The following is a 19,612-nucleotide window of genomic DNA, read 5'->3' as shown; positions in this document are numbered from 1 at the left end:
GTAATAAAGGCAATTTTTCACATACACAAAAAAAATTCTGTTTTATATCCCTGAAGAGTCTTTATTTTTATCAGATTTATAAAAGAAAGATACAGCTTTACACTTTTCTAGGAAAACAGCCGTGGAGGCGTGCTGTGGATAAAACTAAAGAGTCGTGAGCATGTGCACCTTTGCGTAGAGATCATCTGCGAGCTGTGACATCGCTCTAAATAAAACTTTATAGTCTTAAATAAACTACTGTATGGCTAACAGTCAGATCCAGCCATAAATAATTCGATTGAGAATCGGATCCCAAGTCTGAAATTGAACATAAAGAACAACAGCAGCAGCAACGACTGCAGCAGCAACGACTACGGCAGGACGTCTCTTTATGGTAAAGGGCTATACAATGTTTTCCTTTCCTCACATCCAAAAACACACTACTTTGGAGACTTTCTTCTCGAGTGAGACCTGTGCAGCACTGCAGACAAATTCTGTAACCGAATGAAGCACGGTGATGGGTGAGGCTCTTGATCTCGATCTGGTTGCTCTGTGCATGCTTTTCCAGGAGAAATGCCTATAAAATTATGTCTCAAAGATTATACTTGAAGATACTTTCCGAAACATATTGGAACCCATACGGAGTGTATTAGGCACAGAAATACTCTGTCAAACATCCCAATTGATTATTTTTAAAAGTTTGGCCATGTTTAGCATGAGAATCAATGTCAATAACTCATCAAAAAAACATTAACACTGTTGTAGAAACGACTCACAGTCACGGGTTTTGCTTCCAGAAGATAACGGCTTTTATTATCAATCAACAAAGCCGGAGCTGGTCTGCAGAGCAACTAACTTTCCCGTCTCATTTCCACATTATATAGGCTTGGACCACAAATTCAAAATTTCAATACAAGTACATCCCACTTTTTCCATCTATACATTGTTTACCCAACATCTGTGTCTAATTTGGGTCCTCCCTAATACATAAAATGGTGGCACCAAAATGTATATAAATATATAAAATATGTATAACAATATAATATTTCATGCATATATACCACACATGGCACATTCCTGTACACACACACATCAGAAGAACATTTCAATAGAAGTTACATATACATGTTTTATATACTCTATATATACAGTACAGACCAAAAGTTTGGACACACCTTCTCAAAAAGTTTTCTTTATTTTCATGACTATGAAAATTGTAGATTCACACTGAAGGCATCAAAACTATGAATGAACACATGTGGAATTATATACATAACAAAAAAGTGTGAAACAACTGAAAATATGTCATATTGTAGGTTCTTCAAAGTAGCCACCTTTTGCTTAGATTACTGCTTTGCACACTCTTGGCATTCTCTTGATGCCTACTTTGAAGAACCTACAATATGACATATTTTCAGTTCACTTTTTTGTTATGTATATAATATAGTTAAAGATCCTGTGAAAAATATGACAAAGTGTGAGGAATACAGGAGGGGGAGTAACTTCAACTAATGTAGCGCTTTAATGTTGAAATCATACCACAAAATATTCTGTGGAGTGTGTGTGTGTGTGTGTGTGTGTGTGTGTGTGTGTGTGTGTGTGTGTCTAACGAAAAGTTTGATCTAAAATGGAACTTTCTATCAGTGTACGAATCCGTGTACCCACTAATGATTTCAGCATGTGTGTGTGTGTGTGTGTGTCTGTGAAAATCTTTGTGTTTGTGTGCAAGTCTATATGTGGAAGTCCGTGTGTGTGTCTTTGTATTCTGCCTCACTAGCACCGGTTACACAGTGTCCTTCCACTGATTTGCTCTATTTGAGTCTAAATCACACAGATCAACAAACAGGCAGCCGACCACATTCACCTTGGCAATGAAAAAAAAAGAAGGTGTGATTTGTTCAGGCTGGAGGAAAATAAAACCTGCTTACACACAACCTCACACACTTAAAACAAACACAGATTATTATTACTGCGTAAAATAAGTGAGGCGATTACTAAAGTAATTGTACAGAATGTACTAAAATCCTACACACACACATTCACACACACACACACACACACACACACACACACACACACACACACACACACACACACACACACACACACACACACACACACACACACAGACACACATACACACCGAGTGCTATCTCAGCTTGTCTGCCTCCTGTCACTTCTTCCACTCTGTGAGTCTTTGCTTTAGGCCCACTTCTCTAGTATCTATGAAAACATATTAAATACTGATGTTTTGTTTAATATTTGAGTGTCTGTTTGCTTTTTGTCTTCTTAGAATGCCTTGTCCATTTTAGCCAAACACACACACACACACACACACACACACACACACACACACACACACACACACACACGTGCATCAAGAAAGCTGCTTTATAACGCTCCCTCTTCCTTCTTGGAATAAAACCAAGGTCATTATGCTCTCACTGTCTCTCTCACACACTCACTCACTCCCCAGCTCTCTCTTTCTCTCGCTTCCTCTGTAGGTAAATTCATTATTCCTGTCCTGAACACTTCTCTAGGCACCCTCATTACACATTCAGGTTATACTGTCAGTGGAGAGACTGTACAGCTCAACCAGTCTCATGCAGCATAATTTAAAAGCACCTAGAGAACATACATGAATCTGTACGTTAATAAAAAGTACCAAATAATTCAATTGGAAATTCAATTTGGTATCTTTTGTCTTTTTAACCATTAAACCCAGTCTTCCTGGCTTTAGGATTCTATAATGTGTATATTAGTGAACTACTTTCACCACTAAAAAACATTCTTATCCCTTGATTCTTGACCCATCTTCTGTGCCTCAACAGCTCCTGATCTTCAGCGAGCCAATTACAGACATTTGACTTATCAATCAGTGTTATAGGGTGTGACGTCAGAGAGCACGATGCTGCAGTATCACAGCTCGAGGGCATGGGATCATATCCTGAGCTCAGGTGCAGAGTTTTGCTTATTTTTTTCAGTGTCCTAATGCATGAGCAAAAAACATAACAGAGTTTACTGATTTCAAACTGTTGCTAGGGTTGAATGTGTATGATGCCATTGGATGGTCTTTCTGATTTTCACTCGAAGGCGACCCTGATTAGGATAAAACAGAGACTGATTATTACATTAGGAAAAATCCATAGTCTAAAATTATTTGCCTCCATGCTTCGTTTAGTCTTCTTAACTAAACAAGGAGCATTGTGTTTCCCAAGGCCTATTATTACTGACGCACCACCCGCAAAACCCTGAAGCGCACTGGACAGATAACACAGAAGATGCTGCAGAATGAAAAATGGAGGAGCGGGGAGAAAACAGCAAGGGGCGAGGAGAAGATTCAGGTCAAAGAAAACATCACAAAGTTTCCAAAGTTTAGACTCATTTAAAACTAAAACATGAAGAAAACTCTGTACAGTGCGGATACCTGTTTCAAAGTAAATAGCAAATTTATTTTTATATTTTTACAATTTTACATTGCGATACTGTGCGAGATTTAATAAATAAATGCATGAGTGAGAATAATTTTGAGATTCATTAAATGAATGTTTTCCCATTACTTACTTTTAACGCAGGCACTTTGATTGTACTGTATTTGTATTTAGATGTAAAATGGCAATTAAATGCCTTAAATGGGTTTAGTTTCACAAATATTTTTATGCAGTTTCAGCAATATAAATATATTTTTCTTAAAAGGAAACAAAATGACATTTTAAAAGACCTGTCTTATTTTCTCTCTCTGATTTAGTTGCTCTTTACTAAAGAAAAAGTACTTATTACTTGATGAAATAATCGTTAAAATACTTAAATAATCAATAGCAGCAGCCCTAAACATAATATTAGGCAGGTGATCATAATGTCCTGCCAGATCGATGGAGGGAGGTGCATTCCGATGACCACATTGTATCTTGAAAATATCCATATAATATACAGTATACATGTTATATATGTAATAATAATAATAATGTAATATGTAATAGTGTGTACAATTTTTCTAAATCTTTCACATGCTATAATCATCATAAGATTGTAAGTAGAACCATCGTAACACGGGGACCATCTGGATATGTTCTATATATGTGTTATGTCCTTCCGTGCTTATGTGCCTCAAGAGCGTCCGAAGATCTACTAAAGAAGAAGAAGAAGAAGAAACTACTGAAGATTACATTTGAGAACTCTGAAATTAAATCTGTTTAAAAACCAAAACTGTTTCACTTCACATCATATGAATGATATGAATGCTTCTTCCATGATTTCTCCTCATAACTTCATTCCATTAGCAATTTCAATGTTTTTAAGCAGTTGTTTAGAACATAGCTTACTAGCATTTGCTAGCATTATCTCCCAACTTGGAAAAGCAGAATGTGTTAATGAATTTTCAAGAACAAGTCAGTAGGCTTTTATTGTCATTCCAACCATATACAGTAACAGTACACAGTGAAATGGGCCGACGTTCCCCCAGGACCAAGGTGCTCATTTTGACTCTGTACAAGTCGTATGTATAAATCATACATGTCATACATTCTTATGTAAAAGAAAGTGGTAGTTCAGAGTTAAGACATTATTGTTCTGACCGAAAGGTCTTGGGTTTAATTCACAGCCTTCAAAGTTGCCACTGCTGAGCCTGCAAACAAGGACCTCAACCCTCAACTGCTCAGTGGTATAAAATAAGATGACTGTAAATTAGCCATCATCATCATCATTATCATCAGCTGGATCCTGTGAATGTCTAATTATGCTATACATTTGTAACAACAAAATATTACAGAACACGTAACACAATTGTCTTAGGTACTGGAAATAAAGCTGTAATTGATCATACTTCCCTCCCACAAAAAAAAAAGAAAACAAGAAAAGAGAGAGAGAAAGAGTCTTTTTAGGCTCTCAGCAGTGGTGCAGGAGTCCTACGGCTGAATGAGCATCCGTACAGACACACCCCAGTGCCGCAGGGATTATTCCGCATGACAAAGAGACTTTAATTACTTTATTATGTTCTCTCTGTGTTACTGAGACTAGAGCTAATGCACAAGTCATTCATCCAATCTACAGCCTATCTAAACTAATCCGATAAGAAACAACATATATCTAATAGCCTTCGTATCACATTCAGGACAACGCGCGTTTCCTACCGGAAAAAATCTAATCTGGAATTAAAATATAATACTGGCAGTCAGATATTTCACAGTGCACACACACACACACACACACACACACACACACACACACACACACACACACACACACACACACACATGTTCACATCCACAGTAGGGGCAATTTAAAGTAGCCAATATGGTATGTTTTGGGACAGTGGGACGGAGACAGGAAGAAGATTTGAAAAACTACCCAGACCTTGATCTGAAGCTTGGACCCTAGAGTTGAAACAGATCAACACCACCTTCTGTGTCACTGGGCCACAGTTTGATCGAAGCATCTGCTAATTAGATCAGCGTTGCTTTATTCTGGCACAAAAGCAGGCATTTAATATTGTTAATTATCATTTTCTGCAGCAAAACAGCCACTATCAGCAAATGTCACCAGGCCTTGTCGTACTAGTGTCCATCATTAATTCGTCACCATAATAACTCAACTTTGTCTGTTTAGCCGTTTCAAATATAGACATTGTCACAAAGAAACCCAGATGAAGATTTTGATTCCTAATGAGCAATCCAAAAGCGATGGGGGTGAGAAGGAAACGTTGTGAGCCAAACACCATGTGAGAAAGCAGACTCAAAAAAGGAAGCCAAGAATGTTTTAAACGCTTTTTTTTGTTTAATTGAGGCACACTTGAAGAAACATTTGGAAGCATTTGTGAACATTTACATTCCATACTTGCTTTTTTCCAGCAGGTATATGCTGAATAATGAAGCTATTAAGATATTAAGAGAACTAAAGCAAAACTCATTCAGAGTGTAAAAAATAATAATAATGTGGGACTGAAATTATGTGACAAACTGTACTATAACTGCAACACTGTCAGAACCGAGAGTTTGGAAATAATAGCAGGAATTTATCAGAATCCTTACTGATCCTGCAGGGAAACTGTTAGGTTGCAGTTGCTCAAAATACAATTAAAGTTAAATAATATATAATAATATAATATATAATTAATACATTAATATAAATTAATAAATTATAAAAGTTTATTTTTAGTGAGTATGTATGGTAGAGTGGCCAGACAGAAGCCACTCTTTAGTAAAAGGCACATGATGACAGCCCACCTGGAGTTTGCCAAAAGGCACCTGAAAGACTCTCAGACCATGAGAAAAAAAGATTGCCTGAATGCCAAGTGTTATGTCTGAAGGAAACCAGGCATTGCTCATCACCTAGCCAATACCATCCCTACATTGAAGCATGGTGGTGGCAGCATCATGCTGTGGGGATTTTTTTTAGCGTAAGGAACTGGGAGACTAGACAGGATCAAGGGAAAGATGAATGCAGCAAGTACAGAGACATCCTTTATGGAAATCTTCTCCAGAGCGCTCTGGACCTTAGACTGGGTCGATGATCATCTTCCAACAGGACAACAACCCTAAGCACACAGCCAAAATAACAAAGAAGTGTCTACAGGACGACTCTGTGAATGTCCTTGAGTGGCCCACCCAGAGCACAGACTTAAACCCAGTTGAACATTTCTGGAGAGATCTAAAAATTACACAGATGCCCCTCATCCAACCTGATAGAGCTTGAGAGGTTCTGCAAAGAAGAATGGGAAACACTGCACAAAAATAGGTGCCGAGCTTGTAGCATCAAACTCAAAAAAACTTGAGGCTGTAATTGGTGCCAAAGGAGCTTCAACAAAGTATTGCGCAAAGGCTGTATAAACTTATATACATGTGACATTTTTTCATTTTTTATTTTAAATACATTTGCAAAGATTTCAAACACGTTGTCATTATGGGGTATTGTTTGTAGAATTTTGCGGAAAATAATGAATTTAATCCATTTTGGAATAAGGCTGTAACATAACAAAAAAGCACTGTAAATACTTTCCAGACTCACTGTAATATATATATATATATATATATACAGAACTAAAGCACAGCAGGAGGGTTTCAAATAATTAAAGGATATAAAAAAGTAATAAATAAATATATATAATATGTCTTTTAATTAATTGAAACCCTCCTGCTGTGTTTTAGATCTGTGATTTACATTTCTTACATATTCATCATTTAAGCCATAATCTCTCTAGTTTTTTTTTCCATGCCACAGTCCTTCTTCTCTACACATTGACTTTCTAGCTTTAGCCATCTTTCAAATTATTTGCCAGCTTGCTTTCTTGCCAATGAGGCAGCTAATCAAATGGTCTGATTAAACTTATCAGTCCCTGGAGAATTTTTACTTCTAAAGAATCAATCATCATTACCCAACGCGAGAAATCTTTTATTTATATCTTCTATTATGTAACCACTGTAGGAATATCTATAACAAAATTTCCCATTTTAAAGCCTTTATTGTTCTCTTTTATTTATTTCAGTGCCTTAGGATAAGAGTTTCTAAAAACTTAAAATCAATAATACAGAACAACACTTTATGGCCAGGCTCACCAAGGTGTGCTAATGAGGGTAATTCCATACCAGAACAACCTGTCAGACACACTATTGCACCCCTTTCACATTGCACCTTGTGCTCTGACCGTAACACAACTCCAGCGATCTCACTGACCCATCATGATACTGCTGAAGGAACCAAGAAATAACCAAGACACCTCTCTGCTGTTACAGTCATTCTTCATCATTCTCTAGAGTTTAATTTGTATTAATGATGTGTATGCAAAAATGAAAGGGACCTTGTTTTGAGGGAAAGAAGAATAAGATATAGGTCTAAATATATGATTTTTCCTATATACACTATATGGACAGAACTTTGTGGACATCTGACAAGTCATATGTGCTTCAATCTTCTGAAGAGGTGTTCCACAAGATTTTTGAGTGTAATTAAGAAAAATTTTGCTAATTTAGATGGTAAAGGCCTGGGGTGCAGTCTCAGTCGTAATTGTGTTTAATATGGTTGAGGTCAGAGCTCTATAGCAGGCCACTCAAGATCTTTCAATCTAACTTATGTAAACCATATCTTCATGGAGCTGGCTTTGTGCATAGGGGTATTGTTACACTGGAACATTTTTGGGTCTTCTAGTTCAAGTGGGCGGAAAATGTAATGCTACTTATGTACATAACAAAATGTATTTATTATATAATGATGTCTATTGCTGTTGAACATCTGTGAAACAATCTGTCTCTTTGTTATCACTTCATTAAAACCACTATAAACTCTGCTTTCTTCACCAGACTTGTGTCAAGTTAATAAGAGACTGCAAAGCCATCTGCTCTAAACACTTTCCATTATCGGAAAGTTAAAGCTTTACATACATGACTCCAAGACTCCTTTAAAAAAAAAGATTTTTTTTCTTCAATTTAACCAAACCAACTACCGCAAACGTTTTAAAATGGATCACAGTGTGACCTTGTAGTTACTATAGAAACTTAACTTATTAGAGCGAATACATTAATATAAATCTTGCAGGCGGAAACAAAAAATGTCAGTGCCGCTGCTATAGAATATTATGAAATGCTTTATGAGCCGGCTGACCTGTTCTGACCCAGTGAAAGTTAATAAAGATGCGATGAACTCACGTTTACTCTGTCACACGCTTTCTCTTTCTCTCTCTAATCTACCTTCATTATGTCACTTTATGAACCCTGCAGCAGAATGTCTGTAAAAGCCCATTGGACAGAAGCAGGTAATGCGTGAAAGCGAAAGACACAGAGACAATATCAAGCGTGTACGGTTGCTTCCTGAGTGATGTATAAACGTAAGACGAATGCAGGTGACATTTAATTTAACACACAGTTCATGCACACTTAATGCATTTCTCACTTTCTTCTACTTTGTCTTATTATCATCCTGATATGAACTGCGTGAATTTAAGTGTGACGGCTGCTTACATAATTGAGGCGTTTGACACTGAAGAAGTCAATTAAGGCACTGCTGATTTAATCGAGCTGATTAGAAATGACTCCGTTAGGAAATAGGTGTTCAGACCAACACAGGACATGCACATGATGGCTTATTTGCTCCATTTAAAGACTTTTTGTAGTGAGGTTGAAACCCAGGCTTGGGGTGAGACTGAAATTAATGGGGTAGTTCAGGTAGTGTATTCGTCATTTTATGTATAGATTTGATCTTTTGAAGGCAATGTAATTCCCCAGAATCATGGTGTCAGAGTCGATAAGTAAAAAATTATTCAGGAAAATATATAATAATAGTGACAGACAATACAAATTCAATGAATACAGGAAAAAGACATTACAGTACACAAACGACTCAGTAAACGCTGAACACTGTAGAAAAAAACATTATTTAGCAGCACTGTAATAGATAAAATCATACACAAATAGGTGGGAAACTTCAGTATATTTGTACACAATCATCAGCTTGGGGAACAATCCAATTGTCCTTGGTGTAGTTTTTGTTGCCAGACAGTGTGAGTATTTTAAAACCTACTTTTCTACTTGGATTATCTCTCAAAGAAATGTTTTACTGAAATCTTGAATTTGCAAAAAAAGAAAAAAAAACACAGAGCAGCAGTTCTACAAGCAGAAACGAAATGTTGCTGTTAGGGCATAAGAACATTTTCTGATAACTTTGATTAGGCAAATCTAGTACGATAATCCCAATAGGATCTCTTTACAACCATGGTGAGCAGAAAAGCATCTTGCTTATCAAAACTTGAGACAGATGGACTAAAACAGCTGAAGACGGGTTTCAAAAAGCTCTTTTTACCAGTTTGTGATTTTTTACAGCTGTACCGTGGCATGGATTTTTCACATTAAATGACAATGACAGATATATTATTTCACAAACACTCTATAGACAATAGTTTGTGGACGCCTGAACATGAGATTCATATGAACATCCCATTCAAAATTCAGTTCCCATTTGCTGCTTTAATATTTTTCATTAGATTTTGGTATGTTGTGCTCATTAAGCACAATGGTGTTAATAAAGTCAGGTATTGATGTAGGTGAGGAGGCCTGGGGTGCAGTCAGCATTCCGAATCATCCCAAAAGTGTTCAGTATAGCTGAAGTCCAAGCTCTATAGCAGGCCATTCAAGATCTTCCACTCCAACCCATGTAAACCATATTTTAATGGAGCTGGCTTTGTGCATAGATACACTGTCATGCTGGAACAGATTCAGGTCTCCTAGTTCAAGTGAAGGCAAAATGATTGCTACTGCATCCGGAAACATCCTATACATTTGTTTGCTTCCAACTTTGTGGTAACAATTTGGGGAAGAACCACAAATGACTGGAAAAGTCAAGTGTCTCAGTACTACATATAGTGTATTTTGTCAACTGCTAAAAAAAAAAGGTTAATTCCAGGCAGCACTGTTTTTATTGTCTAAGGTCATCATTAATTATTACCCTAATAGCATTGCCCTGCCCCTTCTTCTCTCAATGAACGAGTAAGATTTACTTCGACGCTGAATAATTAGCATGTTTGTTCATTTTGTTCATGACCAACAATTATTTAAAAGATTTTGTTCAAATCGTTCACAGACTTTATTCCTTTAGTTTATTCAGACTCTCTGGTTTGGTCTCGTTCACAAAGAGGCATGTTTTATAGCTGATGTTTAAATGAAATTCTCTTTCATAGCTTTCAAATCGGTCACATGTTGAGGCCGAATGTAAAAAAGAAACAAAAAAGACTCATTCAGTTAAACAATATGTACAAAAAACACTGATCACTAAAGTCAGTATTACTGGAGCTTTGTAAAACATGTTATTAATGAAACACGGAGCCTGGAACATCACTTTCCTTAGCATCCTAAAGAAAAAAAAAAGACCTTGGTCACATTTTGCCAAAACTTTGTCCTAGCTGTCTTGTTTCAACAACAGAAAGAAGAAAATCGAAGCATTGTCCTAGCTATCTGTTAGAAGATGTGTCACTACCAGGCAAAGGTGTGATCTAGATAGCGTGAAGGAAGAGGCATTATCTATAGAGCTGATCACCAGAAAGACCAGCTATAGGAGTGAGAAAATCTGTAGCGCTATGCTAACATCTGGGTAACATCTTATACAAAAGAGCAGTAGTGCTCTATATCTCTGATCAACAGAGCAGCGTGCCGAGAACACAGTTCAGGTGTATTATGTCTCACAGCTTGAACACAACATTACAAATAAGCTAATGTTTGTTTTTTTCGGGTAAAGGAGCAGTCAAGACACATTTTCACCCTGTAATTCGATTCACCAGGGTGCAAATGTAGGTTACATAAGGAGGGAATAAAATACAAGTGGGAATACAAATACAGGAAAAAAAGCAATTATGGGATTTGATTATTTTCTTATAACTGCAAGTCCTGAAGCATCTCGTTCCCTTATATATCACAGCAATTTGCCTACAATTTCAGTTCTTATTTTATAAACAAACTTGTGCTTTGTGTCCATTTATATTTACGCTTAATGCTTTCTGTTTCTGAGAACAGGTTCAAGGTGTATGAATTCACACTTCAAAATTCCATGTAAAAGAAGTGAAAAACTATTCTGGGCTTGTCTTTTATATTATAGATCAGCGCTCGAAACAGCAGTAAACGATTCAATGAATAGAAAGAAGGCTGTTATATTTTTGTTGCGTCTGAGATCTCCAAGTGAGCAAAAGCACTTAATAATGGCAATTATTAGTAATGGCAGTCCTTCTCTACTTTCAGGGGTGTTTTTGAAGCGGGTGAGGGTTTAGAATGTGGAGCTCAGAAACGTGTGAAAGTGTAATGGATTAACGTTTGGACAAGGAGCGTTGATGGGCTGCTCTATTGCCTTTTAAAGATGCTACGCTTTTCAAACACTCTGATCTTCTAAGAGGTCTGGGGGCAACAGTCGAAGAAACAGTGTCATGCCGTATTAACTAAAGAGATGAAGTGGAGTGCTGCCAAGAATAAGATATAACACCAGTTCTGATACAGAGCAAGCTGTTGCGTCGCTGGTGTGAATTCTGGCCTTATGGAAAAATGCTATAAAGCTATCAAGTTTATTTCCATCACGAGCCACTGATAATAAAGAAATAAATCTGCTGAGTGTATTGAACCTCTATCTATCTATCTATCTATCTATCTATCTATCTATCTATCTATCTATCTATCTATCTATCTATCTATCTATCTATCTATCTATCTATCTATCTATCTATCTATCTATCTATCTATCTATCTATTTTATTTATGAGTTCCATGGTTTTAATAATGTGACAGCAAGTTAAAATATTATAATGGAGAACTAAAGCCTAATATCTATAAATTAATTTATGGTCAAATTATTAGGGTTAAACAATGGGTTATTTCTAATAGCATAATAATACATTAGCAAGTACATTAGATGGATAAAATCTGTGGACACCTGAACATAAGATTTGTACATGCTTTTTAAACATCCCAGTCCTTTGCTGTTATAATAACCTCCACTCTTCTGGGAAGATGTTCCACCAGACTTGTGACTGGAGTGTACTTGTGAATAATTTAGCCACAAGAGTGTTAGTAAATTCAGGTGTGTGAAGAGGCCTGGGGTGCAGTCAGCGTTCCAGTTCATTGTCAAACAGGTTTGAGTCTCCTAGTTCAAGAAAAAGGCATTATTTACTGCTACCAGATCCTAAGACATTTCATACAATTGCGTACCTCCAACTTTGTTCTTACAGTTTGAGGAAGTACCAAAAGGTAAAAATTGTCCACATAGTCAAGTCTGTAATAATGGGTCATTCCATTCTTTCTAAAAACACATATACGTTCCTTAAAGCACTAAAACAACAAAGATTTGCCCTTTAATTTGAGCGTTGATTGTACTTAGAAAGATAGAAAGCCTATTAGGCATATAGAGGTGGCATTTTAGGGAAAAATGGCTCTATGGCACTCATAAATAGACGTTATTGTTACACTTTTAAATTATAAGTTCAATATTTAAACATACATTTTCTGTTCTTATAAAGGTTCCTAAGTGTCTTTTATTTATTTATATATATTTTTACAGTTAATGCCATTTTTGCTGTAAAATATTAGAAACTTCCTTATTTAGAAGTTTAGTGCCTTCATGCAGTGTCTGCTTCCTCATCCTTTCACAGCCTTCACCAATAGCACTGAGTTAGTAAAGGAAAGGAGGTCTGAACGAAGTAATGGTGCATTGTGATCAGGCCGGGGTGGAAGGCAGATGAAAGGAGGGGCTGCAGCACTGAGGTCTTGCAGCTGTGTGGCTGTTTGGAAGACACGGTTCATTAGCAGCCAGCCCTTGTGAGTCACTTCCCCCTCCCATGTGACGAAGACCTACACACTTGCACAAACACACATACAAACACACACATACACACACACTGGCTCCTGCCATTAACTCACTGCTAAGTCTGGGACTATAATTGCTTTTCTTTTACTGATATCATCCTGATATCATGTGACAGACAGAAAAGTGCTTTCCCTGCGCACAATGGAATGCTCTCATCCTCTTTGATCGTTCACACAGTTCCAGCATTCTCCTACAAAGTTTGGTCATTATTTTAAACGTATCCATATCAAACTTGTCAGCCTATCATCAATGCAACGCTGATGCTGTTTGCCATGAAATCAGTTGTGAAATCAGTGTCAGTTTATCAGCATGGGTCTTTATAGATCAATTCTCTTCCAACAGCTAGCATGACATCGTCAGCATGTGAAACATACCTGAGGCGTAATCATCATGAACGAGATGGATTATTTACTCGATCGTCCTTTCTTATTCCTCCCCCCCTAAAAAAAATCTTTGGAGAGGAAATTAAAATGAAAAATAACGTTGACTTTGCACACATTATCTAATTAAAGTACAAATTAAACAAAGTGCCAAATGAAAGGGTTGAAGTTTTCCCATTTGCCATGATTAGTATTCATAGAAAAGTCTGTAAAGCGTTACAGATGGAAAACATTATTTTTTAAATAGGCATTATGAATGCAGCTTCCTAAATTATTTTTAAGGTATTGATAGGTATAGATTTGAGCCTCGCACCTTACAGATGTCACTGAACATATCCAGCTCTGCTAGATGCCCGATTTCTGCCTTAAATTTCACCACGAGCACACTACCATTTCCTTATATGATCAGATCTAATGATGTAATGATGTGCAGGCTGCAGATGGAGAAGGGAGTGCTTGTTTGGTAATAATACTCATTACGCCATGATGGGGAACCTAAATATGCTGTGGGCCTGTAGTGTCTGCTGCCATATTATACTTTATATTTACTGCTATATGTATGGCTAATATACAGTATACACACACTGCTTATTGTGTGAGCATTGTGTGAACTGGAACAGATGGCCATTTAAATAATGCAGATGTCTTAGGATTACGTTTCTGTTTTATGGATTTCTTTTGTGGACATTGATTATGACACAAAACATTCTGTAATATGTATGTTTTTCAAGAAGAAACATCATCTATCTATCTATCTATCTATCTATCTATCTATCTATCTATCTATCTATCTATCTATCTATCTATCTATCTATCTATCTATCCATCCATCCATCCATCCATCCATCCATCCATCCATCCATCCATCCATCCATCCATCCATCCATTTGCTATTCTGCTTATCCTAAAAATGATCACAACGGATTCTAAAACCGTTCTTTTGGGTAACCCAGGAACATAAGGTAAAGGACACCATGAAGGCAGCAGAGGCAACCTCACTTTACACACCTTAATTTAATTGCTTATCTTCTGTAAGATCTTTATCTTGGTCAGGGTTGTGGGGAATCTGATACCAATCTCGATAACACTGGACACAAGGTGAAAGCTGAATACACACTGGATGGAATGTTTGTCTATTACTAGACATGCTACACACACAAACACATACATGCCATCTTACATATAATGCCAATTGAGCATTCCCCATATGTTTCTGGAAGGATGAAGGAAACCAGACAACCCAGAGGAAACCCACCTGAAGCTCCTCAGTAACCTGAATGCAGGTTCAAACCCGATACTCTGGAGCAATGAAAAGGCAATGCTGTCTAACATCATTTATATGAAATTGAAAACAGAACCCAGGGACAATAGTAAAAGCAGCCAGATGAAAAAAAAAAATGTTAGAAAGACAGCAGGACAGAAAGATAATAGGTAAAGGGAAAAGTCATCAGCACACGCACACACACATTTCTGATCGCTTAACATTCAAAGGCTTTAAATAAGAATTGCAGCCTGCTGACCCATGATGAGTAGTCTGTCATTTTAGCCCATGCAGGTGCACTGTCATTTGCTGTTCGTGTTATGACAGCAGCCGCACTGCGCTTGCAAAGCGCGCTGATCAAAGTGTCGGAGCGCACGGTTTGAAGATTTGCCCTGGAGGACCTCAACGCCTGCGTAGAGGTGTGGAAATCTCTAGGGTTGGGAGTTATAGTAGTAAAGCCGCTGGGCAATTTTTCAGAAGTTTCAGAAGTGAAAGATGGTGCTGCAAACGCTTTCAGCACCACGGAGAGCGCACCGACGCGCAGAGCAAACCATACACATCCAACATGCGGGTTTTTTCCTGAAACAACCACCTGCCTTCTCACAGCTGCATCTCGACTATGAGATGATTAGTGATGAAGCTCTGGTACAAACTGCCACAAGATACAAGGTGATACAAAGGCGAGCGTTTCCGTGTGCTTTCAGCGCACTCGAGATCCGGTGCGTAAAAGACGCACAGAGAAAGGCAGAGTGTTGTAAGTTTGGTCTTATTGCTGAGTTTCTCTTAGAACATTTACGCAAGCAATATTTACAGTTCCTCGTTTTTCTCCCAGTTTGGCCACTTTGAACCAGTTTGATGACAAGGGAAAATGTAGACAACATTTGAAAAAGGGGTTTCAAACGTCACATATAGTGTTACCCCGAAAAAAAGAACAGATTAATGTGCATGTGCATGCACACTCTCTTTCTCTCTGTCTCTCTCTCACACACACACACACACACACACACACACACACACACACACACACATACACACACACACACAGTTATCAAAGCTGCCGCTTACCCTAGAGTGGTCATGGTGACGATGGTGTACCAGAAGGCCGCTGGGATGCTGGTAAACTTGCTCGCGGTGGAGCCTTTTTCCGCGTAGAACATGACTGTGGCGAAGATAATGATGGCCATGGTGAGGGAGAACAGGAGGAATCCCAGCTCGGAGGCGCAGCTTTTCAGCGTGTAGCCCAAAATGCGCAGGCCGGCCGAGTGGCGCGAGAACTTGAAAATCCGAAACACTCGGAAGACCCTGAGGGTCACGAAGGCGCCGCTCACGTCCTCGTTGTCCGTCATGACCAGGCCGATGTAGTAAGGCATAATGGCCACCACGTCGATTATGCTCATCACGCTTTTGACGAATTTGTACCTGCTCGGTGCGGCGATAAGGCGCAACAGGTACTCGACGGTGAAGATCATAACGCAGGCCGTGTCCAGGCAGAAGAAGGCGAGCGCGTAACGCTCGCCGCAGGACAACTCCTTGGCGCGGTTGGCCATCGAGCCGCACGGCACCGTCTCCACCACGTTGGCCATGACCGACACTGCAATGAAGAAGCCCGTCACGTAGTAGAACACCAAAGCCATGGTGCTGGTGTGCGGGTTCTCAAACGCGCGCCACATGGACTCGCGGAACGTCATGTCGGGAGGCGGAAGGTCCGCGCTGTTCTCCGTGTCCTGGTCGTCTTGGATCCGCTCAGCGTTCTCCCTCCGCCGGTCTTTATACTCTTCATAGCAGCAATCTCCGATGATCTCCGGGATGATCCCGAAGAACGCGAGCTCCTCGTCGTACGCAGAGATGCACTCGTGGCGCGGATAGTGCAGCTTCCCGGTGCGGTAGAAATTTAAAATGTGGCGGAAGATGTCCGGGTCGCGGTCAAAGAAGTATTCGTTGGTCTCCTCGTGGTAAAAGAAGTCACGCTCTGTGCTGCCCAGGAGCGTGTCCGGGTAGCGCTCCAGCGTGTTGCGCCACGTCTGAAACTTCGAGCCGCTCACGTTCAGGATGATCAGGCCGTCCTGAGCGCGCCTCTTGTCCCGCGGCGGAGCGGGCATTGGCGCGCTCGCGACCGGCATCCATCCTATAGCCGCAGCACGCGCGAACGGTAACCAGGCTGCAACTCCGGCCGCCATGCTGACTTCACACGCTCTAGTTAAAGGCTGACTCGATGCTCTGTTTCCCCGCTCAAAGATCCACGACTGAGTAAACGGACATCCGTGGATAAGATGCAAAATACAAGCTGTCCGGTCCAAAACGAGCAAAAAAGCCTGAGAGGTGCGCGAGCGCGCGCGTGTGCTTGTGTGTGTGCGTGTGCGTAAAGCGAAATCCTTTTACTTTTCAATCAGCAGTGCACCAAATTTGCATTTGCACTTTGCTGTGTTTGGCGACACGATGGGGTCTTACCTCCAAGCGAAGACGCTCGAGCACAAAAGAGGAAATCGCGCGTGCACTCGACATGTACTCCTTGATTGACTCTGCTTTTTTCCTGAAAGTAAAAAAAAAAAAAAAAAAAAAAAAAAGCAGAAATAAGTATTCCAAATAGTCTTGTGCGTTGTGCAGCAACAAGTTCAGCAGTCGGTCTCGGGTAACGGTTTAGATGCGGTCAGCCAAGCGCGTGCATGCGGTTGCATGCGGTTGCACTCCGCGGTGCCAGAACGCAGTGTGCCAGTGGTCCATAAGCCAAAGACCACCCTGATATGAAAGTGTGTTCATGCAAAAAAAGAATGCATTTTGTTTCTAAGCGTTTGTCACCACTGCATTTCTATTTCTCTCTTTTAGATCGTTGGAGGATGCCGAAAACTATATTTCAAACCCGAACAAGATGAGTGGGGAAAAAGGATGAAAAAATAGGACAGGGTTTATAGCTGAGCAGCAACAAATGATCAGAGTGAAGCTGGAGACTCTGCTAGAGAGAGAGAGAGAGAGAGAGAGAGAGAGAGAGAGAGAGTGGCTGATCCGCGGCTCCGGAAGAGTCACGTGCTCCACGCACCGGCTTCCTCCTGCGGTGAGGACGGAGCAGTTGAGGAACTGTGCTGGCGCGCGCGCGTTCATTTTAAATACACAATATCAATTCCCAAGGAGAAAGGCATTTCCATTATTAGGAAAGAGCACGTGGCGGTTTATCTCCTAAACTACAATGTAAAGTGATGGATGCAAAAAAAAGAAGAAGTGAGGAACAGGGAGCGGATGCTGCACGCTCGTGCGCAAACCAGAGCCAAAAGCGCGGTGCGTTTGCGGACATTTAGGCGGCGAGGGACGTGGAGTCATGATTGAATCGCGCAGGACCGCTAGATGGAGACAGGTCTCAGAGGAGATCATAGATAATAATAGAGACGATAATAATAATACAAATAATAAGAAGAAAAAGTGGACACCTCTTTTTTTCTTCCTTGTAAAGATACCACTTTAGGGCACTCTCATGTCACTGTTTTTTAGTAGGACACTGCATCACCTTTTCTCAGGCTACTTGTCCCCTTCAGGACACTGAATTGCATTTTATCACATCCAAGGGCAGGCTCTAGGGCACTGCATCTCATTTTCTCACAATCCAGAGTACCATATATGGCACATCATTTTTTTTAAATGTTTTCTTGCACCCTACAGGGCATTGCATCTCGTTTTCTCACAAACCGTGGCAGCCTATACGGCACTACCTTACCTAACCCTAACCCTAACCCTTTTTTTTGCATGTTTTCTTGCATCCTATAGGGCACTGCATTGCATTTGATCCTGAATAAGGGTAGCCTATAGGGCACTGCATTACATCATCTCACAAACAGCAGCACCTTGTAGCAGTGGTCCCCAACCTTTTTTGCGCCACGGACCTGATTATTGTCGGATAGTATTTTCACAGATCGCCCATTAAGGTGTGGTGAAAAAATACAACAAAATAAAATGATACGACCAGCATAAAACTGGTATTTTCTTAATATAATAATAAACGTGAATCCACTGTGTTGTTTTTTGTTTATTTTGCTCGCTTGGGGGTTTGAATTTAGCAGTAATGTATTATGTGTTAGCGGCCCGAGCAGCCCCTTTAAGAAGGTAGCAGATGTAGGTAAGACATGTGACCGAGGCATCATGACATGCATCAAGAGTGAGTCATAGACAGATGTGGCAGAGAGAATCCGGTCATTTTCCAAAATAAAACATCGTTCAGAGTCAGATAATAAATTAAACAGAAATAATATAAGTTATGTGTTAACCGGTAGCAATTGACCACGAACCGGTGCCTGTCCGTGGCCCGGGGGTTGGGGACCACTGCCTTGTAGGACACTCCATCAAATTGGTTTAAAAGTAAGGGTACCCTGTATTGTACTGCACCACATTGTCTCAACCAGAGGGCCAGTGCATCATGAGGTGGTAGCTTAGTGGTTAAGGTATTTGACGTTGGATTTGAAGGTTGTGAGTTCAAATCCCAGCCACACAAAGATGTCGCTCCTGAGCCCCTGAACAAAGCCCTTAACCTCATAGCTGCTTAATTGTATAAATGAAATCAATTTAATTTGCTCTGGATAAGGTATAAATGTTTTCCTCACAGATAGGAGAAAGCAAAGTGAACATTGTCCTTATTTCTGCCCTAACACACACACACACACACACACACACACACACACACACACAC

At 39.6% G+C, this 19,612-nt stretch overlaps 1 protein-coding gene across 2 annotated transcripts in view; it reads right to left on the bottom strand.

Moving 5' to 3' along the window:
* The window catches only part of kcnd2 (potassium voltage-gated channel, Shal-related subfamily, member 2), a 150,615-nt gene extending 132,408 nt beyond the window's left edge, over positions 1-18,207 (bottom strand). Inside the window, exon 1 of one of the 2 annotated variants that reach the window (XM_083528843.1) lies at positions 16,009-18,207. In XM_083528843.1, the coding sequence (XP_083384969.1) occupies positions 16,009-17,120 (1,112 nt within the window). In that variant the 5' untranslated portion in view covers positions 17,121-18,207. The remainder of the gene's footprint in view (positions 1-16,008) is intronic. The other variant, XM_083528842.1, reaches the window with a different exon arrangement.
* Positions 18,208-19,612: the final 1,405 nt, after the last annotated feature.

The sequence above is a fragment of the Silurus aristotelis genome (assembly GCF_946808225.1).
Source record: "Silurus aristotelis genome assembly, chromosome: 24".
NCBI lineage: Eukaryota > Metazoa > Chordata > Actinopteri > Siluriformes > Siluridae > Silurus > Silurus aristotelis.
The sequence above is the reverse complement of the archived record's forward strand: the minus strand, read 5'-3'. Positions and strand labels throughout refer to the sequence as shown.